The 25269-nt window shown below is 41.2% G+C and overlaps 5 protein-coding genes across 5 annotated transcripts; 1 reads left to right on the top strand and 4 right to left on the bottom strand.

Annotated features, from left to right (window-relative positions):
- Positions 1-190: 190 nt before the first annotated feature.
- On the bottom strand, positions 191-1943 carry LOC135618424 (uncharacterized). Its single transcript, XM_065119298.1, has 4 exons — positions 1570-1943; positions 1230-1486; positions 682-1136; positions 191-579 (listed from the first exon to the last, which is right to left on the bottom strand). The coding sequence occupies exons 1-4, from the start codon at positions 1791-1793 to the stop codon at positions 304-306; spliced, it is 1212 nt and encodes a 403-aa protein (XP_064975370.1). The 5' UTR covers positions 1794-1943; the 3' UTR covers positions 191-303.
- Positions 1944-7791: 5848 nt separating this feature from the next.
- On the bottom strand, positions 7792-9228 carry LOC103994293 (transcription repressor OFP15-like). The gene has a single exon (XM_009414621.3). It carries the CDS (start codon positions 8684-8686, stop codon positions 8060-8062), a length of 627 nt encoding a protein of 208 aa, XP_009412896.2. The 5' UTR covers positions 8687-9228; the 3' UTR covers positions 7792-8059.
- A 7296-nt stretch (positions 9229-16524) lies between these two features.
- Positions 16525-17882, bottom strand: LOC103993564 (momilactone A synthase). Its single transcript, XM_009413669.3, has 3 exons — positions 17680-17882; positions 17319-17575; positions 16525-17244 (listed from the first exon to the last, which is right to left on the bottom strand). Exons 1-3 carry the CDS (start codon positions 17715-17717, stop codon positions 16712-16714), a joined length of 828 nt encoding a protein of 275 aa, XP_009411944.2. The 5' UTR covers positions 17718-17882; the 3' UTR covers positions 16525-16711.
- A 3358-nt stretch (positions 17883-21240) lies between these two features.
- Positions 21241-22134, bottom strand: LOC135618304 (casparian strip membrane protein 2-like). Its single transcript, XM_065119183.1, has 3 exons — positions 21808-22134; positions 21603-21726; positions 21241-21519 (listed from the first exon to the last, which is right to left on the bottom strand). Exons 1-3 carry the CDS (start codon positions 22086-22088, stop codon positions 21304-21306), a joined length of 621 nt encoding a protein of 206 aa, XP_064975255.1. The 5' UTR covers positions 22089-22134; the 3' UTR covers positions 21241-21303.
- Positions 22135-22603: 469 nt separating this feature from the next.
- Positions 22604-24988, top strand: LOC103993566 (ubiquitin-ribosomal protein eL40 fusion protein). The gene is made up of 5 exons (XM_009413672.3): positions 22604-22763; positions 22857-22943; positions 23024-23126; positions 24306-24372; positions 24773-24988. Exons 1-5 carry the CDS (start codon positions 22661-22663, stop codon positions 24797-24799), a joined length of 387 nt encoding a protein of 128 aa, XP_009411947.2. The 5' UTR covers positions 22604-22660; the 3' UTR covers positions 24800-24988.
- Positions 24989-25269: the final 281 nt, after the last annotated feature.

Below are 25269 nucleotides of genomic sequence, written 5' to 3'. Positions count from 1 at the left end.
GCGCTCAATCCAGATTTCTGTCTTCTCAAACTCCTTCAAAGTAGCTGCTGTATCAAATCACAGAGACATCACAGTATCCTCTTTAGCAAACAGGAGCGAGCTGCGCATGAAGCTACTATTACATACAGTTTTTAACAGTAATCAGATACATGTTAAAGATGGGAAGAGTATTGAGATCAGTGTACAACAACAACAACAACAAACCAGGAATAAGAAGGAATTGGAGATGACTACACCAAGAACATGTTGAGCTACAGCTACAGTTTGATGAGCATAAAAGAGAACTATGTACCAGAGAATGCTTTACAAGAATCCAGAGTGATGATCCACACCCAGAAGTTTCCTTGTCCTGCGAAGGAACAGCTCTCTCGTCTTGATCAGCCCCGGCAGGAACCCCGACATGGTCGTGAATGGCAGCTCCGCCACCGCGTCCTTCTTCCCCAGCGATACCATCGTTATCGAGATCGACGGCCTGTACTTGCTTAGCTTGGTTTCCTTGTTACTCACTTTCATCAGCTGCTTCAGGTTCTTGGCCGCCACCATGGCGTGCTTCTGCGCAAGCATCCCTTGTTTCCTTTCCTGCCCGTCAACAAACACCAACATTATACATCTATGAGATCAGGATTCCGGCAGAATGAATGACCCAAAGCTGCAAGCAAGCAAGCAGAGGAGAAGGCTTACAGAAACATCAATGATATCTCCAATGGCAAAGATATTGTTTCGGCCTTTGACTCTCAAGTGCTCATCGACCTTCAGCTGACCGTATATGTCCAGGGAATCCTTCAGCACCATTGACTTCCTGAGCCACGAGGAACCCAAACGTTTGTTCACACAGACGTAGTAGCAATCGGCTGCTATGGCCTCTCCGGCGGAAGTCATGTAAATGCCATCTGCCTCAGATATGGTGTCCAGATCAATCGACTGCTCCAGAAGCACATCAACGTTCTTCGATCTTAGCCACTCCAAGGCCTTGTTGCCGGCTTTGCGACTTATGAATCCGAGCAACCTCGATCCACTATGAACCAAAGTCACCTTCTTGTCTGGATAGACTGATGCGATGTCTGAAGCAAGTTCAACCCCCGCTGGTCCGCCTCCAATGACCAGAACCGAGCTAGAAGTTCTCATCTTTACATTAGCTGAAATCGAAGCAAGTTGGTAAGAAGAACAGGGTGTTGGGTACAGAGACGCATATGTCTATGCCGAGTGCATTGGAGGTATCGGTGACATGCCTTCTTTGAACTTTTCGATCATGTCTCTCTTGCATCTGGGAGATGAAGTTGTGTGACCAGTAGCGATGACGAGGTAGTCGTATGTCACATGACGGCCATCGGCAGTTATCACATCCGTCTCTGTGACATCGACAGCGGATGACGTGATGACTGTGCCATTCACAAGGTAATCGGTGTGGGAGAATATGGCCTTCTCCGCGACTGGTTGTTCCACTGTCGATCTCAGTGTCGCCCAGGGAATCTCGAAATACTCCTTCCTGAGATGAAGCAAAGGGGGAGGAGGGAGGCTGAGGAAGGCGAAGGATGGAAGATGGAAGAGGGAGGGGGCGGGGAGTTGTACTGGTCGATGAGGACGACGTCGGCGTGGAACTGGATGGACTTGGCGAGGAGAGATCCGGCGATGCCGCCTCCCACGATGACAACCCTGTTCCAGGTGGCGTTCCCTCCACGACCGCTCCCGCTCCCGCCGCCGTGGCCCAGGTCTCGGTTGCTGACTCCGGGGTCGCTGGAGACGGAGGAGGACCTGATGGTGACGCCGCACTCCAGCGGACGGTCTCCTTCCATCTCTCCCTTCCCTCCTCAGATGCCGTCCGTGTGTTTCCGGCACCGACAGACGGAGGAGGAGGAGGAGGAGGGAGAAGGAAGGATAAGAGGGAGAAGCGCGCGACGCAGACGCCGCTTTCGCCGCGGGTATACCGCGAAGCGCGACCGTAGGACAAGACAAACAGCTAATGCTTTGCATGCCTTGCCTTCCTTCTCTTTCGATTTATCCTTCTTTTGGCAACTGCCACGTGTCCAGAAGAAGGTTGACCAGACCACCAGTCAACCACATTACCTATCGATTCTACCAATCACAACCCACCACAAAATCCTATTGTTGTAGACAAATTAAAATAATATAGTATGATTTCCTTGAAAATTCTCATATTTTTTTAGATAATACATACATATGTCTATTACCTTTTTCAAATGATAAAAATATCATCCTCTCAAGAAAATAATTATTTTTGATCGAAATCTAGTCGGGCTGACTCCTTTCCGGTCGAATGAGACCGGATCGAAAATAATCAATATGGTATGAGACCGGATCGATTAAATAGAGTTATAATGTTTTATTTGATCGAATTGAGGTCTTTGTAATAAAGAGGTTGTTTTACTCACTCCTGGAATTATTGGATTAGACAAATAATATTATTCGTTTCATATAAAATTGATCCATCTTTTTTTAATCAAATTTAAACGAAATAGAAAGTCTAAAAAAAATTTAAAAAATCTTTTTGTCTATCAAAATTGCTTTGTCAAATTGTCATATTTGACTCTTAACTATGCAGTTTCTCATAAATTTTATCTCGTAGATAGATGTTTACATAACACACCCTGGTTTCGTTAATAATGAGATTTGGAACTAATTATGGTCCTACTCATAATAACTAGTTGTAAGTTCGATGAGAAATCTTGTAAAATTATATTAGGACCAGAACAAATTTATTATTTTTGATCGATCAAGATTTGACATACTGTCACGGACAAACTTCTAAACAAGGTGTTTGATGTAATGCTTATGTATGTCCGTATCGTTTGGCATGTTCATGCCTTACAGAATGTAAAGGGGCAGCCGAAGGCTTATAAGTCCCATTTTAGTTGGGTTGGTGGCCTCTTTAGGCTTGTAAATAAAGGTTGTGTCATGTGGACACGTGCGAGAGCTTTTCGGTCTGTAATGGACCATTTTACCCTTTGTTGTGCCACTGTTCAGAGCTTGTAAAGTATGTTTGTAATTTGCTTTGTCTATGAAGTGTTTTTCGGATATGTTTGCTTGTGGATCCCGTTTGAGGCGTTCTCTTTAACCCGTTCTCTCTTTTGTTGGTCCTAAGGGACAATGGGAGGCTTCGGGGAGGCTGACCTTTGCGGACGGACGCGCAAGGGTGTCGCACGACTTAGACAAAACCAGCTAAGTCCGTGTCAATACGGAATCTAGTCATAATGTTGTAGTAGGTACACTAAGTCAACTATTAAAGATAATGAAATGTATTTTTTCTTGTTAAATTGACTATTATAAAAATGAGGAGAATGAAAGGAAACTAAACAAACTTATAAGTACTAACTTAATCTTTATCAAATGTCGTCTTTTATAAGAACTAGAACATCATATACTACCATTTAATGTCATATCAATTGCTAAGGTAATTGTTCTACATGTTGTCTAGGTTGATTTAATAATCATAAGAGAAAACCTTTCTTTGTAGTGTGATTATTTTCATACATATTATTAAACCTCAAAATCTACAATAAGATTAATAATTAAGGTTGATAAGGATTTGAATTAGTAAACAAATCTACAAGAATCGGAACAGATGCCTAACACGTATCATTTACATTAATCAGAAACTAAGTTACCCTATTCATGATAATCGAAATTAATCCTTTAATTACTTCCGAAAACTATTTGCTCATCGGGAAGGGATGAAGCAAGAGAAGTCCACACAACAATGGCTCTTCAACAAGCAGATGAAGATGATAACCTTCGTCTTCTCGACCAACAAAAACTATAACCTATTTCGTAGGAAACCTGCATCTGCAACGCGTCCAGCCGACCATCTCATTCACATCTCTTCTTCGCTCTAATCATCCACGATCTCCAGCACTTCACGTGACGGTGACAGTGACGCTGCCGGTGTGAAGAACTGCGTTCCTTCTCCGTCACTGCTCGGCCTGCTCGTCCCTGCCCCTCCCTCCTCTTCTTCCTCCTCCTCCTCCTCCTCCTCCTCCTCCACCTCCTCGATGGTGTACAGCATTCTTGACGAATAACGACACACTGCCTGGTATTTCTCAAAGGCATCCTCATCATCTGCAGCAGTCGTCCGCTCCTCCGCGGTCGACATCTTCGACGGCGGTGTCGCCTTTTCCTCCTGGGGGTTGGGCTCGACACGAGTTTGGTTCCTGCGGAAAAGGCAGAGCAGGATGTGCTCCTTGGAGATCTGGGCATCACCGTCATCAATGGAAGGTCTCCGAGGAGACCTCGGACGACGCCATACCCAATATACAAGCTTGAGGGTGAGACATAGGACAAGGAGGACGAGGCTGGAAAGGAGAACAAGAGAAAGCTTAGAGAAGCCACTCATCCTAGTAGAGAGAGAGAGAACAAGTCTTGGAACCCTTCAAAGTTACAACAAACTCCAATGGTTTGAAGAGCGTGGATAATGATAGATGGTAAATTCTTATAAGAAAGATGATGATTCAAATACCTTACAGATCAAACCAGTAAACATCTTCTGATCCATAAGAAGATTTACTTGTTAACATAATCTTCTAAAGATATAGTCCAAGATTTTCTATTTCCCTTTATCAATACAATGAAATACATTCTCTCTCAGTTGACAGGGGTACAAGACCAATTAAATATACTTTCCTGATGCATGCACATGATCACATTACCTATCAGAAAGCTGTCTACAGATTGATCTCCATGCCCCAACAGATGTTAAAGATCAACTGATAAAGGTTATAATTATGCTGATAGATACATTTGAAATAATAGAATGCTCTAATGGATTTGACATAAAACCTGTTAGAATTAGATGACAAAGATCATAATTTGATTGCTATGCACCCTCAAACTCATTCTTTACCACAATCTCAAGGTGGCCAGTGTTGAACACATTGACAGAAATGTGAATGAAATAGCACATATACTCTAATTATGGACCAGTATTACTGTCTGACCACAGTTAATCAATAAACTTCAGTTCTACTTAAAAAGGAAAAACTCATTCTTCACAGATAGCAGGAGATCTCTATCTAAATATGACAGGAACAATCACATTAGAGAATTGGCAAGGTTATGTAAACTTGAAGAGAGAGAGAGAGAGAGAGAGAGAGAGAGAGAGAGAGAGATGTGTTGCTAAATTTAACAGATCAAAATTCTTTCAACTCCTCCCTGGAGAAAGAATCTTGTTAGCCATTATTTTCTATTGATCTCTAATGTTGTCAGAACAATGGATGACACCAATATTCCCTACTCCCATCTCACTACCATTACCAGTAAAAACTCAATTAAACCACAGAGTAAATTTATTCTCCCAACAACACACGCATAATGCATCACTTCTTGCCATTTTGGAAATCTAAATACGAGGGCATTGCTACTCTATTAGCCTTTCTATTTACCTCAATCAGACAATCCGATGTTTGACACTACACTAAAGGGAAAGCTCTGAAGCAATTTCAAGTGAGTCTAAGCTTGCAAGTCTTAGCAACAGCAGAAATAAGTATTAAGACCAAAACATCTGCATCCAGGAGGAGACGTAACCCAAAGATGCAGATAGTTGTGTTAATTGCCCTGCCCTGTCATGAAGTTTTAGTGTACATTCATGGCTAAAGATTAACATTTGGCACTCAAGGTTTATTTTTGACCAAAGCTTGTAAGCTTGGTTATCTCTAGAATTGCCTAGTTAATTCATCGAACATCTACCGTGCAACGGAGATCAGCAGGTTGTATGCAGAATCCAACGAAATAAGAAGATAAGCTATAGATCAGCATCCAAAATTGCAACAAAGAGACGATCTTGCAAGTGGAGGGGAACATCTAGTACGTATCTTCGATTGCACATTGAACTGCTCGTTGCTCCGCCTCAACATTGCAGGCAAGGATTAGGACGGACCCTTCTCTTTCCATGCCTGATGCCACGGACTTATCCTGTAGGGTAAGCTGCGCGAGAAGTGCAGCGGAGACTCCCTCAGACACAAAAAGATTCCGCCTTTGGCCTCTCCTCTATGCTGCAGCAGAAGAGACGCGGACACCGGACGGCCATGGCCCAAGCGTCCCCAGATGAGAACTCGACCTCTTCCAAGGAGTCCGGCCTGGGAAGCAAGGGGTGCCGCGAGATGGCGGTGACCCCGAGCATCTGGAGGAGCCCAGGTGGGCGCCGGTCGCGGCAAGGAGGCCGACGCCGAGGGAGGCGACCTCAATCTGTGACAGCCCGCTCGATCCTTGACAACTTCAAATTATTCTTAATCCCTTGTAACATTTCTTCCTTTTTGACATAAATTTCTTCATAACAATTTATGAAATAGATTCAATGTATATATATAAGATAATTTCTAATATTCTTTTAATCTTCATCTTAAAAGGGAAAAAATCTGATAAATTATATTTATATATTATATTCATTATAAGATTTTATTTAGCTTAAGCTTTAAACACTTACTTTATCACCATTTTTATCGTTTACAAAAAGAAATAAAAACACCTTTACTCCCATGAAACAATGGCGTCTTTTTCACTAGCAAACGGAACCCCTTACTCCCATGAAAAAAAGAACGGAAACGAAAACCCACTTGCCACAGCGACACTTGTCCGGCGACCATCAACGTCGGAGCCTGCAGTGACGTGCCCGACGATTCCGCCGTACCCACGGCGGGCAGGAGGGGACGACGTCGCCCTCGTGGTCCAACGCGGCCGGACGCAGCGTCAGCGCCACAGCTCCATGCCTGTTCATCCACAGTTCCCCGGTACACTTCCTGCGACGTCGTCCACCGGGGATGATTTAACCGACTGCGCGCAGTTGCATGCATGCCGCGGCCGCTGCGCCACCGTATGACAGCGGCTGCAGTCCACACAAGTCCATGCCCGCCACGGCGATCCAGGTACTGCGGTCTTTTACGCCCCACGCGAGGACAGCATCTCTGCGCCAAAGCTGCAGGGCTAGTAGCATCAAACTGCGGCCGGTCAGTGCTACTCGCTCTTGCAGAGGATACAACGCCGCTGTGGATGGTTCAAACTGGAGATGGAGATGATGAGGCTGTGTTACTCCTATTAGGGAACAGCTTGAAGGTGGATTAGAGGTCTCCATCGGTGAACTTGTGCATGTGCATGGATTCCAATTCACTATTTAGGTGCAAGGTCAGGTTGCTTCTCAGTCAATCATGGCTACAGGAAAACATAATTATAGCTGAAACCTAACTATTTCTATTATCAAATGTTCTCGAATCAGAATCAGAATCAAAATCAAATCACCGGGAAATGTTTTCGAATTTCAAATACGACTGAACCAAAATGATCGATTCACATGATCAATGTCAGAAACTTAATTTAAGGAACTGAGATTATCCGAGAAAGAAGAAGGGGAAAGAAATTTACATTAACCTGTAAACTGAGGGAATATTTGGCTGGCTTGGAGTGTGTCGATAACATCATCCAAAAAGATAAGGACACGACCTGCTGCTGATGTTGACGAGAAGACCAATTACTTATTGATTCCGTAGCTGAAAACATACTATTCAAGTACTATGATGTCAGTCGTTCATAGTACTGTGGATGCATAGTCTCGTCTCAGCATGTGGTAGGCCACAGTCCTTTTGGCTTACTTACAACCTGTACAGTTCTGCTGATGCCTCTCCCTCTTCTCCTTCGTGCTCGCTCACTCCACATCTTCTCTCTTTATCTGGTCCATTTACGTGCATTTTTCTTCGTAACCATTTAAGTAACTACTGTTGAAGAATCAGTAGATCTATGAACAGCGAATGCATAGTAATATTGTATATTCAAGACTGTCTTATGCTTCTCAACATTCCCAGCATCACAATATTTTGATTCCTGGAATCGTCAATCTTGTACTGGAAGCACATGAACTATAAAGTACAGGAATCACCATGAAGCAACAAAGGAATTGGTGCTTCGTGTGGTATTGGCAACAAAGGAATTCACATTTCCCTTTTACCAAGACAAAAACGGCAGCACCCATGGCCTTGCTATTGGCAACTCGTGTTCATGCGTACCTTCGTTGGTTGGCTACGGGTACACAGTGACTGTAACACGAACAAGGTATGTCACCTTACACGCTCTCCTCCTCCTCGATCCCAAAGGTGCAGGACGAACAGGAAGAAGAGAAAGGAGATGGCGCGAGGCTTAAAAGCAAGTCCAAGAAGGCCCCTACTATGATCTCATGAGTCTTCTTTCCATTGACCCTCAGGTACCAGGTCAGCATCTCCTCAAGCCACGCCCAGTCGACCTTCACGCTGTGAGCCATCACCATCTCCTCCATCGACTGCTTGAAGTCCCGGTAGGGGTCTTCCGAGTCCACTGCCATGGCGATGCTCCCCTCGAAGGGGATGCTGTCGGCGTCGGCCTCTTCCTCTTCCGCCACTATCGATCTCGTCGCGCCTCCCGGCTCGAAGAATAGCCGGTCCGACCTCAGCCCACAAATGACCGCCTCCGCGGCGTCGCTGCTGGGGTCCTCCCACGCCGTGGAGATGCTCTCGCTGCATGACACGGTCAGGTCGAAGGAGCAAGCGTTCATGCCGTCGTGCTCTGCGTCTCCGTCCTCTTCCCTGAAGGAGCGGGTTCTTGGGTGCCGGCAAGAAGTCCATGGAAGGGGAGGATCGGAACGTACAGAAGAAGAGGCGTGCTTTGCGTCCCTCATTCTAGAGAACAGATAGGTAAACCCTAGTTTCCTGCCCATGTCCCGATCTCCCTTCTCTGAGCAGGAGCAGCAGGAGAATGGATGACAGTCCGATGTGAGGGGTGAAAGGCTAAGGATCCACACATGTGGCTGGCTTGACAGGAAGGGAGGGTGGATTTAAAGCATGAAGGGAAGCTGGAATGGAGAGAGATCGATCTATAGGATCATCAGGCATGTGAGCAATAAATACTGGTTGGATGATTCAAGGGATTCATGGCACAGTGGCTGCTTTCGAATGGGAGCTTTCTCTGGTGCTGTGATGAGCGCTTCTTGTTTGTTTGCATCCTGAGAAGGTGCAATTTCAAGCCAGCAATCTGTCATCTTGCCATGTATTGGGTTCTTCCATCTAGTCATGCTTCGGGTGGGTGCATTACGATTCTTTCATTGGGTGATGACTGGTAGCTCGGCTCGCTGCCTGTGTTGGGATTACAAGTTTTGACCGTGGTCGAGACGTGAGACCAGACTGGGAGTACCAGAATTGATAGTTCTGCCCAACAAAGAACAAAATGCTACAGCATATACACATCTATCAAATGGATGCATGTCATCCCATATAGACTATGAAAGTGTATGGATTATAAGAAGATTGACAATCATTATTTTCTTTCTTTTTTTTTTTTCTTTTTTTTTTGTTTAAGATCGACAATCACTATTACAAAAAGAATGTTCTGTGTATAAAATATTGGATATTTTATCAAAACAAATTCACTAATTATTTAAAAAAAGATATTAATAATATTGAAGTTATTTTTTTATTTTTTGAAAACTTTATGATAACTAATTATCAATTTTTTAATAACATAAGTGATCAAATTATTTTATTTAAAGACTGAAGATATTTTGGTCTAAATAGAAAACAAGGGATATGAGGACCTGCTTGAGCACTTAGATATGGTGTCTTGTTCCTTCGATCCATCTTCTCTACCCCAACTTACTTCATTGTCGTACTTCCTCACAAACATACAGGCAATTAACCATCCGACTCGTCTGCAGGAGATGATCAAATCTGAAGTAGGCAATGAAGATGGGAGAATGAAGCTTTTGGCTATGGAGAAGTACCTAATCTTAGGGTTCTAACCATCTGCAAGTTGTTTTAGTGACTGGAAGCAACTGCTGAAGCATTCACAGTCTGAAGCATTTGTCTTCTCATGAGCCTGTGCGATCTTTATATCAAGTGCAAATAAGTTCATGTCAATTCAGCTAAGTCAAACGTGTTCTTGTTTAGCCTATACTCTCTCTCTCTCTCTCTCTCTAGGTGGGCAAAGTGAGTCACTGTAATCTATCTCAAGACCTTTGCCCAAGTCTGCTTAACATCTCAAAGGGTGAAACAAGAGTTATATCCTTGTCTCCTCCATCATCATATATCGGACAATTACAATACAGATCTCATGTCCACAACATATCCAAGTTTAGGCCCCACTGTCTATTGTTTGGTTCACAAACATGGCAAGTAAATTGAGAGGAATATTCTTGAAAAAAAAATTATTTTGATTTTTTTTTTCGACGAATACCTTTTCATATTTTTCAAATGATATCCTCATTCTGTTACCAATATAATGCTCAATTATTATAATTTTGAATATATTTACTAAATCTATTCAAAAATATTATAATTGACATAAAAATCATTATATTTAATTGATTTTGTTACTAAACCAATAAAAAATCCTTAATTTTTATATGAACCAATGGGTTTTGACTCTATTTGGTTTAGCTATATTATTTTTGAATAGATTTATATTGTCTTAACGGAGGTATCAAAAATATTATAACTATAGTGTAAATCTTACATATTAGAGATTAGATCGACTTATCCTATAAACTAAAATAGAGATCGTCTATTGAGAAATATGAAAAAGAAAATACCTTAAAAAAAATTCCAACAATTGACTCAAATAAATTTGAGTTAATATTTGCCACCAATAAGTTAATTGTGAAAAGTCAATGAAAGACATCAACTCTTTCCTACGAGGATTGACTTTACCAAGCACAGAGAGCCAATAATTCAAATGCTCCGACCATCTCCTCTGAGACATACCACCTAATGATAGCTTAAAGGTCGATGTTATGTGGACCAACTCTACACATGCTTTGTTTCAAACTTATGCTCTCTTGACTATTAGCCGGATTTCAAGGTGTATGATTGTCCTTCCACCAACACTAGGAAGGTCAATCTCTCAGCCTTTATTGTAGCATCATAGTCATCAGTAGCTCCTGCAAGAACCATACAGCCAAAGGCAATCAAGGGACCAAATATAGCTTTTTATACAGTTGTAGCTGTTTGTATTATCATGCTTTTATGATCATTGTCATGGAATGTTATCTACTGTTTTTGGGTTAATTAGAAGTCAATCACCTTGCAACATATCCTTGTGGTCCAGCAAAGGATTCGATTGTTTAGAAGTTTACTGAGATCCATGTTTCTACTTGTTGTTCACCTCATTTACCAATGGAAGGGGAATTTGATCTATTATCATATTTGGAGTAGTTCGATGTGTCGATCCGTGGAGTTTGTGTTCAACCAATGGAAGATAGAACCAGATTAATGATAATTAGTGATATTAGTTAGTCAAGAATTGAGAAAATTGCTTTTTCTATGTTGATTTATTTTTTTAAAAAAATGTTTATGCAACTATGTATTCGATTCTTTTTCGACGAATAAAATGATATCCGAAAACAATGGGGTGTGAATCTTTTCTTGTGCTTCCTTTGTCCGATTCGTGTCAGGTTGAGCTGAGTTTGATCAATATGGCAGGTTGAACTTTTGATCAAAGAGATGCAAGAGAAATGGATTGCATCGAATGTTCGATCGGATTGTATGAATGAGGACTTCATGAACTCATAGTCACTCATGGCTGATGCTAATCCTGATTCCAACAGTGTCTTTTTCTCCTGTGACTTTAGAAGGCAGCAGACAAAGACCAATTTCTATGGCATTATCAAGTTCATCAAGCAGAACCCCTTCATGAAAACCTAATTCATGGAGACCAACCATCTACTGACCTGCAAAAGCCGAGTTCATCGCTGACTATAGACTAGAGTAGCATCAGACTCCATTACAAAATGGAAGTAAATTTGTTTGTGATAAACACGTGCATAAGGTTAATATGCAATCAAGTCTTAGGTAGCAAGAAAAAGAAAATGATGCGAAACCGATTTAGGGTATGTTTTATTTAAATAAACTTTATTAATTAGCTTGGGGATATTTTTCATATGTAATAAATTGTTACATGTCAATATCTACTCAACGAAGGAAAAAAAAAGTAAATAAAGAAAAGATAGAATAAATCATATTTGTTTTTATTGAATATTATCAAGAGAGGAAGATTATTTTTCGGATCAATCACTATCTCTAGAGGGAAGATATTACATATTTGATTTGATATGAATGTAATTTTTCTTTTTTATTTTTGTATCTATAGCTTTAAAATGGGTCAGAATATTATAATACATCAATAAGAAGATAATTAATGAATTAAGTTTTTTGTGAGACTATAGTTATTTTTTTATGAAATAATGGACGATATCTTCATTCTATCCATGTAATTATGCCTTTATTATTCAATTATATTATTCGTTGTCCATCTTTCTAATCCATTGTCATAAAACAAAATCTCATTGTTACTCGACCTACAAAATCATGTTTTAAGTTTGCCTAAATATTTTTCTATGGTGTGCTCTAATAGGTAGCATGTTGTAAGTTTGCTGAAATACTTATCTTTAGCGTGCAGTATGTTTAGATCTTACTTTGAGTGTGACTGTGAGATTTGTCACTCTGCTTCACCTACTTGATCTTCGGAAAACCAAGATATTTTGCATCCATCTTCATTAATGATAACCATCCTCTTGTCTATGTGTTACTCTAGCAGAAGAGGAAGGTTGAAGATCGAGAATACAAGAGAGGAAAATGTTGCATCTACGAGTTTGTCTTATGCTTACGTGTTTTCTCCCTCTTAACTTGGCAATCAGATGGAGAAGATGTATGCTTGGAGAAATGGTGTGACCTCTGCTGCCAACATGCATGCATGTCCCCAGTTAGGTAACAGTAGAGGAATCAAGAGAGAGAAACTACCATGCATATTAGCTTTGATCGAATAATGCGCATCGTCTTAAATAACATGCAGGAAGAGAGAACCATTAGGAATAATGAGAATATAAGCAGCGTCGTCTTTAGGCTTCAGCTCTTCTTGCTGGTCTTGCTGTTGGTGGTGGTGGGTTTGTTACCATGGTGGAAGTCGAGGAGCACGGTGCTGTTGCACTTGGGGCACTTGGGATCCTCCTCCGAGAGCATGACGTACATGAGGCACCGGGGGCACCCGGCGAGCACCATCGGCGGCGCCTCGGGACTGTTGGACGGCTTCTGCTCACCCTCGGACGAGACGCATGAACTCGGCGGCGACCTTGACGACGACGAAGAAGACGAGGACCTCTTGGGGGACTCCTCTTCGTCGTCGTGCGCCGCCGCCGGCCTCGTCGATGGACCTCCTCTCAACCTCGTCGGCTTCAGGTTCTCTGGGCTCTTCCCATTGTTGCGGCTCATCTCTGGAGTTAACCGCTGCAGATGTTATAGCCTAGCTCCTGCACGATACAGAAGTATCCGAAGACATATGAGGGAATGCATACCTCGAGTCCAGCTTACTTAAGCATCGATCGACGGATACGTCTTAGGGTAGATCAAAGTGTCTCCGATGTGTGGCCGCACTGCCAAGGATGACGATGAGTGCACCGGTGGCGGTGCACCCATGCCATTTATATAAGAAGAGATTCGAAAGGAGGCTGATGGGTTCTTAAATACAACAACCGATACTTTACTTTGGTTGCTGTTCCTCTCTCTCTCTCTCTCTCTCTCTCTCTCTCTCTCTCTCTCTCTCTCTCTCTCTCTCTCTCTCTCTCTCTAAATTGTATGCAGTAGATATGGCCATTGCGGGGGAAGGCTGTGAGATTGCAGTACACAAGTAAAAGGTTATGCATCACTTCTTTAAGTAGAACATGTTAGCAAGCTCACAGCATGCAACATGACCAGTAGATGGTGAACATGGATCGATATCATGCAATGTAAACACCTTGGGGTTGTGACTTGTAATTGGAAGAGAGATGTAAAGCGTCTGGACCCGTTCATTTCATGACACTTCTTTTGCTGCTTGAAAAGATAATGTATTTTTCTCCATATCTGGATTGCCATATTAATTAATTCCCTTCAGTGGGATTTATTGTACCAATAACTCCAAGGATTCGTAGCTATCAAGTAAATAGGAGTAAATGAAACACTGGTTAGCTTAGTAAATGGGTCTTAAATGGATGCTACTTTTCAGTAAATGGACTTTACGTCCAATTAATGGAAGATACGGGCAAGCCTGGCTCAGATCTCCAAGCATGACAAGAGCATCAAGTCTCAGTGTGGATCTCACCTGTGTCAACAGAAGGCGCCATGGACGACTCATGAGTTTTCTCTCCTGTGTGACTTCTACATTGGCACGTAGTGATTTGTATGTGCTCAGAAGTCAACGTTGACTCCTCTCTAGAACTTAATTGACTGTTTGCTTAACTACAAGGAACATATAGGAAGTGCGTAAAGCCTTCATTTACTCTCAGGCTAAGTGGGAGAGTTTTGGCTTCCTAGTTATTGAATGCATGTCGAACGACAACCTGAGAGAAACCAAATCAGGTGTTATCGATGGTCAACTTTGACGACGTATCATGGTTTCTTCGACATTTACATGGGGAGCGTGAGTGCGTCCATGTCGAAATATATATGTATGGATTTCCTTGATTAGCTTCACCTGTTGGAGCCTCGAAAGCTTGAGAATATGTGCGGATAGTGTTTGCATGGAAAACATTTCTGATGACACAGTACTGAGGGAGAAGAGGTGAGATGACATGAGAGTGGTGTGTGACTAACCAATGGGTCCTTGGCTGCCACTTGCTGCTAGAGAAGTCATTTTCCTAAGATTTAAGTCAGCTCAGGAGGGAAGATAGAGAATCTTTGTGTGCTCTGTTGCCAATTCAACTTGTACTCCCACAACGCAGTCATTTATATTCATTGAAGGTTTGCTTGATGTGAGGGTCCGAGCTGATGTGCACATCCTTGTAATGCTCATGTCACCACATTCCAATCCCACACACACACACTCTCTCTCTCTCTCTTACCTGCATCCACCATGTCCATTGCTTCGAGGACAGGAAGATTAAGCAGCTGGAAGTAGAAGTAGTGGATCCTCTTCCACCCTAATATATGACTCTCAATACTCAATCTACCATCACAGCATCCTCGAAGTAGAAGTAGATGGAAGACAGCAGCATCACTCACTGAGAAAACCTAAATGGCGCCAACTTCACTGCATGCTGATATCCTCGAGCCGAAGATACACTCTGGTAGTGACTCCAAGGAAGATGATGGGATCACATGAATGAGTTGAGACATTAATGGAGATGAGCAGCTCTTACTACAAGCGTCTGACGGACAAGGAAGAAGCTAACAGGACGGCATAAACAATGGGTGCTGTGTTGCTTCAGAAACATTGCTTCCTGCTGCCAACTCACTCTGACATGGTATTAAGAGTAACATTTAGCCAATCCATTCAGTGAGAATGAAAGCTCACAGCAGCTGGTTTAATTGCATTCAAGCCGGTGTCTGCCCACAAATAACACAGCAATTGATGATGGATGGAAAGCTGCTGGTGAAATCTCTGAAGAAGCTAAATACATCACCAGCAGGTGCCAGCAAGACATGAACTGTAATGCAATGACACAAACATCGTTTTCGCTCACCCAAAGCATGGATTAAGCGATGGCTAACATCCTATGATGCTGCTGCATTTCTACTTCTTAGCCCAACTTCTACAAAGGAACTCTGTTGATTTGTTATGTATTCTAATGCAATCAGAGCACTTGAAAGGCCTTTCAGTTTCGTTAGAGTAATTAATTCGGCACATCCTTGTTGATCTGGAGACTAAATGTTCATAAACTCTCTCTCTCTCTCTCTCTCTCTCTGTATATATATATATATATATATATATATATATATATATATATATATATATATATATATATATATATATATATATATATATATATTCCAACTTTTGAAAGGATAGATATGTATGACCCCACTAAAATTTATTTAAATGAATAAAATGGCAGCCCATGATTATTAAATGAGGAACCTATTTATTTAGAATCTAATTCTTAATATTCATAATATCTTAAAATTTTAATAAAATAATAAATTATTATTTATAACACTTTTTAATTTTAATTTTATTATTTTTTTCTTCCCCATAGCCTTCGCTTGCACACCCTATTGTCATCCATTCTCTCCACTATCCATGCACTTTAGTAGACAATTTGAAAAGGTTTGGAATATGACTTTTTTTTTTGTTAATACAATACATATGATATCTTTCGAGATATTATGGAATGTATATCACCTTAAAAATATTAAATTATTATAACAAATATCAAAATTTATTTCTCACCTTCTCTTGATTTTTAGTTTATCTAATTTCATCATCTTTCTTTTTTCATTATTTTATGCCACCTTCGACAATTAAGAGGAGGAGGAGGAAGAGAAAAAGAAGAAGAAAAAAAAAATTAAATTATAAATTAAGGACATATATATCTATTTATAAAGGGATAAGTCATGAATATTTAAAGTTCTTAATATAGCTTATGAATAATAATAAAAAGTAATCTCCTAAAATTAACCATTTGCAAGTAGAGGTGTGAAGTTGACTAATCGTGCAGCCCATTTCTACCCTCTATATGGGCTTTGATGGATTGCGCCTAAGGCCCAAACTATCAACACACACAGGCTAAAAGCTAAAAGCTAAAAGCTAAAGGGATAGCAACACATCGAGCAATGTTCTCATTATTGATGGGAGTCCTAAACAGCACACAACGGAAAGGATACCGACACATCGAGCAATGTTCCCATTATTGATGGAGTCCTAAACAGCACACAATGGAGCTAAAGACTCTCCAACAGCAGCACACAAGAGGAGGCCATCGTGTGAAGATTCCTCCCGTCTAAAGAGATTCCTCCCGTTTAAAGAGATTGAAGGAAGGATAGGCCACCGAGCATCCTCCATCGAGCACAAGGTTGTGCCCACTGACGTACTTGGAGTCGTCGCTCGCCAAGTAGAGCACCGCATCGGCCACGTCCTCCGTCCCCAGGCTCACCCCTTTGAGGTTGGCGACGGCGGTCATGGCCATGTCGAAGGCTTCGCCCTCGAGCCCCACGTATCTCATCGCCAGCGGCGTCGCCGCCGCCGCAGGCGACACGCAGTTCACCCGGACGCCGAACTGGCCCAGCTCCGCCGCCGCGTTCTTCGTCAGCCCCACCACCGCGTGCTTGGAGCAGGTGTACGCGTGCGAGGCGGCGGCGCCGATGACCCCCGCCAGGCTCGAGGTGGTGATGATGCTCCCCTTGCGCGCCGGGATCATGACGCGAGCCGCGTGCTTCGTCCCCAGGAACGGCCCCACCAGGTTGACGCCCACCACCCGCTCGAAGTCGGACTTCTCGCACTGGAGGATGTTATGGCAGGCGGCGCCGGTGATGCCTGCGCTCTCATCATCAGTATATATACCTGCGTGCCGAATGACTCGACGACAAGAGCAGCGGCGGGTGCATTACCGGCGTTGTTGAACATGATGTCAAGTCGGCCGAACTTTGCGACGGCGTGGTCGACCGCGGCGCTTACGTCGTCTTCGCTGGTGACGTCGCAGTGGATGAAGGAGGCGGCCGGGCCGAGACCGCTGCAGACTGCGGTACCGAGCTCGTCCTGGACGTCGGCGACGACGACCTTGGCTCCGTGACGGCAGAAGAGCTTGGCGGTGCACTCGCCGATGCCGCTGGCTCCACCGGTGATGAGGGCAACCTTACCTTCCAATCTGCACCAGTAGCAAGCACCTTCAGATCCACCGTTCTAGCAGTAGAACCGGTTTAAACCCTCACCTCCCTCACGAATAACAAGAAAAGAAACTATGAAGCTTACTTCTTTGCGTCGGCAGGCAGATCTGAGCAGGTTGCCATGGCGATCGATGCGACAAACTAGTTGTGTGGAATGGTTCGGTAGTCGTTATCTTATACTACAAGATCTAAGACCAACTGAGCATCTGCTATGATGAGATTCCCATACTATGCGTTCCGTGAAGCCAATTCAACGACAAACGATACTAACAATGGTGACTGCTGAGTAGATGATATCAACATTTGTACCAACAAGAGAGATTTTTCCTCATTCTGACTCATATCCTCTAGAAGACGAGTGCATCCTTATCTTTCTTTCTACTGTCGTCTTCTCTGATCTCATCTGGGATTAATAACTGTGGTGCCGTATTCAACCTACACAAAAACCAATAGTTTTGTCCCGTCTCCACTTTATTTCACTGTGCGTAGGCATGAGAATGCATGTGGTATCATGTGATCACCGTTGACATAGAAGTGGTCTTTTTTGTCTTTTTTTGCAAGGTAAGATGACCTTTTCTATGCAATGAACTATAATATAATGCCATTTTTAACTTACACAAAAACCAATTATTTTAGGAGTTCCCCCACCATATTTCATTTAATAATCTGTGAATATATATATATATATATGTTTTGGGTATAATTAAATTTTAATTATGATTATTGATTAATATTTTTTTAATTATGATATGATTATGATATTGATGGAAAAGATTCTCCTAATTACTTAATATAAACCGTTTAGTCTTGTATATAAATAGATAAGATCTCTTAGAAACTATATACACAATGCACGAATATACATATACAAGGGGACGAGATACTTGAACCAGTCAATGAGAGATTACAGATATTATCTTATCTCTCATTTATTTATAATCTATTTTTCATAGTAATTTCGTGAAATATAAGAATAGAGGAGAAGACAAATCTAGTTTTCGTTGTAAATCGGCATAGTTATAACATTTGGATCCCACAACGTGCCCACATATCAGATATAAATTTTTAAATAGTATCGAAAGATACACATCATAAATTTGATGTATTATTTTTTTATTTCATAATTTAGCATAAAAAAATTTCATATAACAGAAACATAAGGATGATGTTAATGCTTATAATTGGTATCATAACTGAAATCAATACTTTAGATCTATTTATTAGTACTGTTCATTTGTAAAAAAAAGTATTATTCGATTTTTATTTATGATGTATAAATGATTCATCTATATTATCGATTTACTTTTCTATCCAATCCGTTATCTCGCATGCTTCTGGGCGATGTGAAGTTTCTCGTGCTTTAATTGATGGACCACTATCGATAACTTATTGTCAATAACAAAATTATTAAGGGCAACGACCCTCGGTGGTCATTAGCCCAATCATGAGTAGCGATTGTATACCTAGTGCAAACACTATGGGGTGCAAGCCTTATGGCGGTTGTAGTGGCCATTGCTTATGGTGACTACGATGACTATAACAACATCACTATCAACGACGGTTGCAGAAGCACCACTAGAACAACACTTGCTGGTCATGACCGACATTAATTGGATGCTGAAGGTCATGGTTCCCAACGATTGCACAATATGATGCATGAGCATAGTCGCATACTATAGCGAGGTGATCGATTAATGACAGGGGCATCCCATCCGTGAGGTGACCGATGAGGTCACCAGTCGATCGTGTGAGGACAGTTGCCCCCACCATAGGTGATGGGTGGTGAGCGATAAAGGAACGCAAGCGACAGATGATCATTGCATCGTTGACCCGTGCAAGTGGGCGTGACGACGACTATGAAACAAAATTAGGGTTTTTAAAGAAAATAATACTTTTACCCCTTAAAAATTATAAAAATCTAATCTATGTCTTTAAATTCAACTTTAATAGTTATGCCTTTATAAATTAACTATTTTCATTATATATCCTAAGATAAAATTATAATTTTACCCTTTAAAATTTATTATTATTACTTATATCCTTAATTATAAAATCAATTAATTAATTTTATTTTAATTAAATATTTTGATCAGACTTAATCATGATTATATTTTGACTACTCGATTGAATTTAGATTCGATCGATTGAGTTTTGATCAAATTCAGAAAGGATTAAATTTTCAGTAACTTTAGTCTTAACGAGCCTAATTGAAAATTCTAACCTATATCCTCACTCCTTTTGTGAAGTATACGAAGAAATAAAAAATCGTATTTAGTTTTTCTTACATATCGACATCACTATAACTTTTTAATCTGACGATGGTTAATCTGACGATGGTGTGCCCCATAACAAATAAAAATTTTCTGAATGAAATCGAAAAATATACATTATAAATTTAATATATTATTATTTAATATTAGTTTTTGTTTGATTCTTACAAAGTATTTATGCATCTTAGCATATGTTATATTTAATTTAATTTTCTCACTACAACATTGATAAGGGCAAAATTTATTTGGAAATTGACATCAGCAGAATAGTAAAGATAAAATGAACTATTTTTCAAATCATATATTTTCTAACTAAAATCGATTAGGAAGCATCGACTATCAATATTAGGTTTCTTTCTCTCTTTATCTCTCTAAACTCTCATGATACTCCGTCTTGGAGCTCTACTAGCCTAAGCATCGGAGAACCTAATCCAGAAAATCCAACAACTTAGTCTTCCACAAGAACCCAAGGAGCTCTTTGGAATTGAAAGACCTTGCTAGCTCATAGAATCATCACAGCTCAAGATAACACAATAGCTCGGGAGAGTTCGACAGATCAAGGGCTCCACCTCATTTCTTTGGGAGGAGCTTGACACCTCATGAGCTTGTTCCTTGGGTTAGAGGTGACTTGCATCCACTTTAGGCTCAACCCATATTGGATTGGTCATATCGCCCTGTTTGACTTGAAAGACGATAAAAATATATGTCTTGTTAACATATTATCATCTTAAATGATTTTTTTTATTTTATCTTCTATCAAAATTACGTCCCATTATTTATGATGAAATTCTTTACGGTACATCATTATATTTTAATACATCATACAATATCATTGAGATTTAGGTTCAATTTGTAAAAAAATTTTGGGTCCATTAGATGTCCATATGAGTAAAGTTCATCTATCCATAGACCGTCTTATATATCCAATTTAGGTTGGGATTTCTAAATTCTCACAATAATTGCTAATACTCTTTGTTCTCTCGATGTTCTCTCGATGACTATGATATATATACTTCACTAAGAATTAGTTTAAATATATCAATTATATATATATATAATTTATAATTGAAGATATCTAAGATTATTATATAATTGGAAGTCAATTAATAATACAGAAATGTGGCATATATATATATATATATATATATATATATATATATATATATATATGCTCAGTCACATCCGGCTTCATTATTCAACCCAATTTCTCTCTTATATGGTTTAATCCCCTTCTTTATATTATAAAGAAAATGATCTATTTGAGTGGAAAGAAGTCTTGAAGATAAATTAATATCATGGAATCGTCGTGTAAGTATCAAATCGCAGAACAACACAACGCAACACGTTCGAACTTTGGCATCACAGAACACGACGGAGAGGAGAAAGCAAAGGACTTGAGACCTGCGCACACACCAGAAAGAGAGCGACGGCGTCGCTCGCTAATGCTTCCGCATGACAAGGGCGGACATGACCACCAAGACGAAGAAGAAGACGACCGCTATGAAGGACGCCACGACGGCTCCGCTGATGCGCTGGCAGAAGCCATCGAAGCGCAGGCAGATGGCGATCCAGTTGGCCTTGGCGTCGCCGTTGTGAGCCAGGTACACGATGGCCGCCGCCGCGGAGGCTGCTGCTGTCGTCAGAGCAAGCATTACCTGCATTCGGAGACATGTCTGAGATGAACAGAAGCTGACACTGACTCTACGTAGCTCGAAGACGATCGGTAGTAATAGCCTACTGTGTCACAGATGAATAGCAGAAGCCGGGGACCGATTGCTCGTGGCCGGACCATGATGGCGAGGGAGAAGGGGAGGGAGAGGACGAGGTAACCTGCCGCGATCGCATTCGCCACCACGAAGAACCTGCGACAACAACGAACGAAAACATTGGTTATTGCAGTCACGATTTCTGTGCTTACTACGCATGTAGCCACCATTACTGACGTGAGTGCGGGCAGATCGGCGAAGTTGGCGTGGAACTGAAAGAACTCAGTGAAGAAAGGGAGGGTCTCGTTGGTGGTTCCCATCGTTATGGCGGCGACGAGGGTAGCAGCGATGCCGCAAAGCCTCAGGATGAACTCGAACAGGGCGACGCCTCTCTGCCATCCCCCGTCAGCACCGGTATTCCTGAGAAAGAAAGGGAAGCGGGCAGGAGCAGCAAGAGGAGCTTTTCTGCTGGCATCGGACCCCTCGTTTGCTATCGCGGTGGCTTCGCTGGTGTTCATCTTGGATCAGGCTGGTGAGTGATGGATGAAGCTTGTAGGAGATGGATTCGGCTGTGACGAGCTTGTCTGCGACGGTGGTGGTTATATAGTCAAAGAAAAGCTGGCAGCCAGCGAGACATTGGTGGAGAGGGTGAGCTGTGTGAAGTAAGTGGGAGGTGGTGGTGCAGCTCCAAGCGGCAGGAAGGGCTTCTGGTAATCACCTAATCTGCATGATGAACTCCAAACCATAAAGCATTCACATTTACAGGTAGAATAAAGACATTGTTCGAGCACCGATACAATATCTTTAATCTGCTAATACTAACTCACATGGGCTGTTATATACGTGGCCCAAAAACGTGCTGGTCCGGCCCAACTAAGAGCTAACAATCGTTGGGTTCGACCCAACCAACACCGGATCCGAACTCCGCATGCCGTAACCGGGTAAACGGGCAAATAGATCCGACGTATGAGGGTACTTTCGTCACTTAAAAACTAGGGAAGAGAAACCCTAGTTGAATGGTCCTATAAGAGTTCGGCGTGGATGTGGTGCGAGGGTTTCCTTCACGGGGGAAGGAGGAGAGACGAGAAGGATGCAGATCTTCGTGAAAACCCTTTCGGGGAAGACCATCACCCTCGAGGTCGAGAGCAGCGACACCATCGACAATGTGAAGGCCAAGATCCAGGACAAGGAAGGTACTCTACCCCTCGTTACTTGGTTCTCGTTCGATCAGATCCCGTGTTCTTGCTCTGCGTATGTTACCTTTACGATTTTGCTGAAAAATGTAGGGATTCCGCCGGACCAGCAGCGACTGATCTTTGCTGGGAAGCAGCTCGAGGACGGACGGACCCTCGCCGACTACAACATCCAGAAAGGTGGATATATCTCTTTCTCCTTACTTTGGATCCCTGATGAAGTTTTGACTAGGATTGTGGTGTTCTCTGCAACGGTGCAGAGTCGACGCTTCATCTGGTGTTGAGGTTGAGGGGCGGCATCATCGAGCCTTCTCTGATGGCTCTCGCCAGGAAATATAACCAGGAAAAGATGATCTGCAGGAAGTAAGTAGCCTTCCGACCTCTTTACCAACTCATGTTCCTGTTTGGAATTTCTTGGTTCTGTTTTACGTTTGGATAAATTGCTATTACTGTGATGTTTTAGAATCCTTATGAATCTTATCGTTTGCTGGTAACCATTTCTTTATGATGTAGCCATCACCACTCATTTTTCTCATCTATTGTAGCTGATAAACGAAGGCAAACCTTTCGATTGTCTACTGGTGATAACTTAAACATATGGTTTCTTATTGTTCTCTCTGTTGCTGATCATAAATTTCTTTGTGATGTTGTGGCCTATTCATCAGCTTGTTGGCTTAGGTTCTCTTGATGCACATCCTTTTTGCCAGATAAAAAACACGATTAAGCATCACATGTCAGGTGCCATGACTTGTTTAAACTTGCAAGGAAAGGTTGAGGGATAAAAGCTTTATATTCCAATTCTAGGCTTCAACCATATGTCTTATGAACAATTGAAACTGGTAACCCATTTGAAGATAGTGCCGTTTGTATAAGTTTTTCTACATAGTATCAAGTATGACTTTGGCGGTGTCAGGCGTGAAGTTTTGTAAGTTTTGGTAATGTGATATTAACAAAATTTTATGTGCTAAGCACTTTATTTTTATTCATATAGCATGTAAGACTTTTTTTTTTCCTGGATGCCATATATTAAACTGTTATGATAGGCATATTTTGTCTGCAATGATCTTTTATTTCCATGCCGATCTTTCCTTTCAACGCCGCACAGAACCGTGATGCTCTCTTCGCATTGCACCTATTGATTCTTCTCATGTTACTATCAATACGGAGCTAATTTTACTGAATAACATTAATGCTTCAATATCTTATGCTTTGCACTTGAGCTGGTTTGATTTTTTTCTTTATCGATTAGCTAACATTGTGTACTTCATATTATTAAACCAAATAGAAGTTGTTGCTTTTCTGTAGTATTGTTTTTTGTGTCGCACACATGGCCTTGTATTTATAATGGTTGCATATGGAGAATCCTTGAACATAATATAATGGTTGCATATGGAGAATCCTTGAACAACAAGAGACAGTCAGCTAAAGTCAAGATTCAATTTACTTATTTTAAGACCATCCAATGGTCGCTTTGATATTATGAGTCCATCGTCTACCTCGTTCGTTGTGCAATTTACTAACCATCCTTGTATTTCTATCTAGATGTTATGCGAGATTGCACCCAAGGGCCGTTAATTGCCGCAAAAAGAAGTGTGGTCACAGCAACCAGGTAACCAATCTGTGAACTCGGATACTTGATATCTTTGCAGTGTTTGGTTTGATTAGTTTTCATGACAACAGTTAAGACCCTCTTAACAGAGTTAAAATTTGCATGTATCTACTTTTTTAACACATCTACTGCATTTTTTGCAATTTTTTTCATTTTGTTTTTTTAGTTCATATATATAAATGCTTAGAAATTAGATAGAAGTAGATGTGTTTAGAAAAATTTCTATTAGTCATTCAAAAATGTTTCTCTTAATTAATAGAGTCATCACAAAGAAGGTAAATCTATTTCTTCTGAAAAAAAAAACATCCGCAGAGATGACAATAACATGTTTATAAGATTTTCTTTTTGATGGTAGTCGATTCCACGCAAGACTCACGGATTTCTTTTCTTTTAATTACAGCTGAGGCCTAAGAAGAAGATCAAGTAGGCGTGTGTTTCTCGGACGGCAGGTGCAAAAACCAAGTATGCAACTTGACCTATTAGATATGGTCTGCTAAAATATGTTAGTTTGATATCAGACTTAATTATGTTTGTGAACCGCAATCAAGCAGAGAACTTGTTCACCGGATGGTTTTACACAACATCTTTAGTTTCTACCGATTGCTGGTATTTCTAAGTTTTGCCAAGCATCTTTAATTTCTGTTGACTTGTATTTCCAAAATCAGAAAATATAGAATAATTAGGTCAATAAATTACTAGTCAACAGCTTTGCAGGAATTAGGTTCGCCAAAAAAAGTTAAACACGGCAAATAGAACAGCATTCCATATATATATATATAACCCTAAGGTGTGTATTGAAAGCTGTTATTTTTTAGTTGTAACAATCTTACTGGTACAATCAGGCCCCAGAGGCCGATTTAAGTTCTTGGAGCATAGCCTATTCTTCCTCTTGACTGA

Source organism: Musa acuminata, chromosome BXJ2-8, assembly GCF_036884655.1.
Source record: "Musa acuminata AAA Group cultivar baxijiao chromosome BXJ2-8, Cavendish_Baxijiao_AAA, whole genome shotgun sequence".
Classification (NCBI taxonomy): Eukaryota; Viridiplantae; Streptophyta; class Magnoliopsida; order Zingiberales; family Musaceae; genus Musa; species Musa acuminata.
This window is presented reverse-complemented; position numbering and strand designations above follow the sequence as displayed.

What these genes read in the sequence shown, in the direction of transcription:
- LOC135618304 (XM_065119183.1), bottom strand. Translation starts at nt 22,088, where the DNA reads ATGAACACCAGCGAAGCCACCGCGATAGCAAACGAGGGGTCCGATGCC. An exon ending in GCCGATCTGCCCGCACTCAC is followed by an intron (nt 21,727 to 21,807) that starts GTCAGTAATGGT and finishes TTGTTGTCGCAG; the next exon opens with GTTCTTCGTGGTGGCGAATG. An exon ending in TGCTATTCATCTGTGACACA is followed by an intron (nt 21,520 to 21,602) that starts GTAGGCTATTAC and finishes CTCCGAATGCAG; the next exon opens with GTAATGCTTGCTCTGACGAC.
- LOC135618424 (XM_065119298.1), bottom strand. Translation starts at nt 1,793, where the DNA reads ATGGAAGGAGACCGTCCGCTGGAGTGCGGCGTCACCATCAGGTCCTCC. An exon ending in GACGTCGTCCTCATCGACCA is followed by an intron (nt 1,487 to 1,569) that starts GTACAACTCCCC and finishes GCTTCATCTCAG; the next exon opens with GAAGGAGTATTTCGAGATTC. An exon ending in GAGATATCATTGATGTTTCT is followed by an intron (nt 580 to 681) that starts GTAAGCCTTCTC and finishes GTTGACGGGCAG; the next exon opens with GAAAGGAAACAAGGGATGCT.
- LOC103993564 (XM_009413669.3), bottom strand. Translation starts at nt 17,717, where the DNA reads ATGGCAACCTGCTCAGATCTGCCTGCCGACGCAAAGAA. An exon ending in CTGCCTGCCGACGCAAAGAA is followed by an intron (nt 17,576 to 17,679) that starts GTAAGCTTCATA and finishes CTACTGGTGCAG; the next exon opens with ATTGGAAGGTAAGGTTGCCC. An exon ending in CATCATGTTCAACAACGCCG is followed by an intron (nt 17,245 to 17,318) that starts GTAATGCACCCG and finishes ATGAGAGCGCAG; the next exon opens with GCATCACCGGCGCCGCCTGC.
- LOC103994293 (XM_009414621.3), bottom strand. Translation starts at nt 8,686, where the DNA reads ATGGGCAGGAAACTAGGGTTTACCTATCTGTTCTCTAGAATGAGGGAC.
- LOC103993566 (XM_009413672.3), top strand. Translation starts at nt 22,661, where the DNA reads ATGCAGATCTTCGTGAAAACCCTTTCGGGGAAGACCATCACCCTCGAG. An exon ending in CAAGATCCAGGACAAGGAAG is followed by an intron (nt 22,764 to 22,856) that starts GTACTCTACCCC and finishes TGAAAAATGTAG; the next exon opens with GGATTCCGCCGGACCAGCAG. An exon ending in CGACTACAACATCCAGAAAG is followed by an intron (nt 22,944 to 23,023) that starts GTGGATATATCT and finishes GCAACGGTGCAG; the next exon opens with AGTCGACGCTTCATCTGGTG.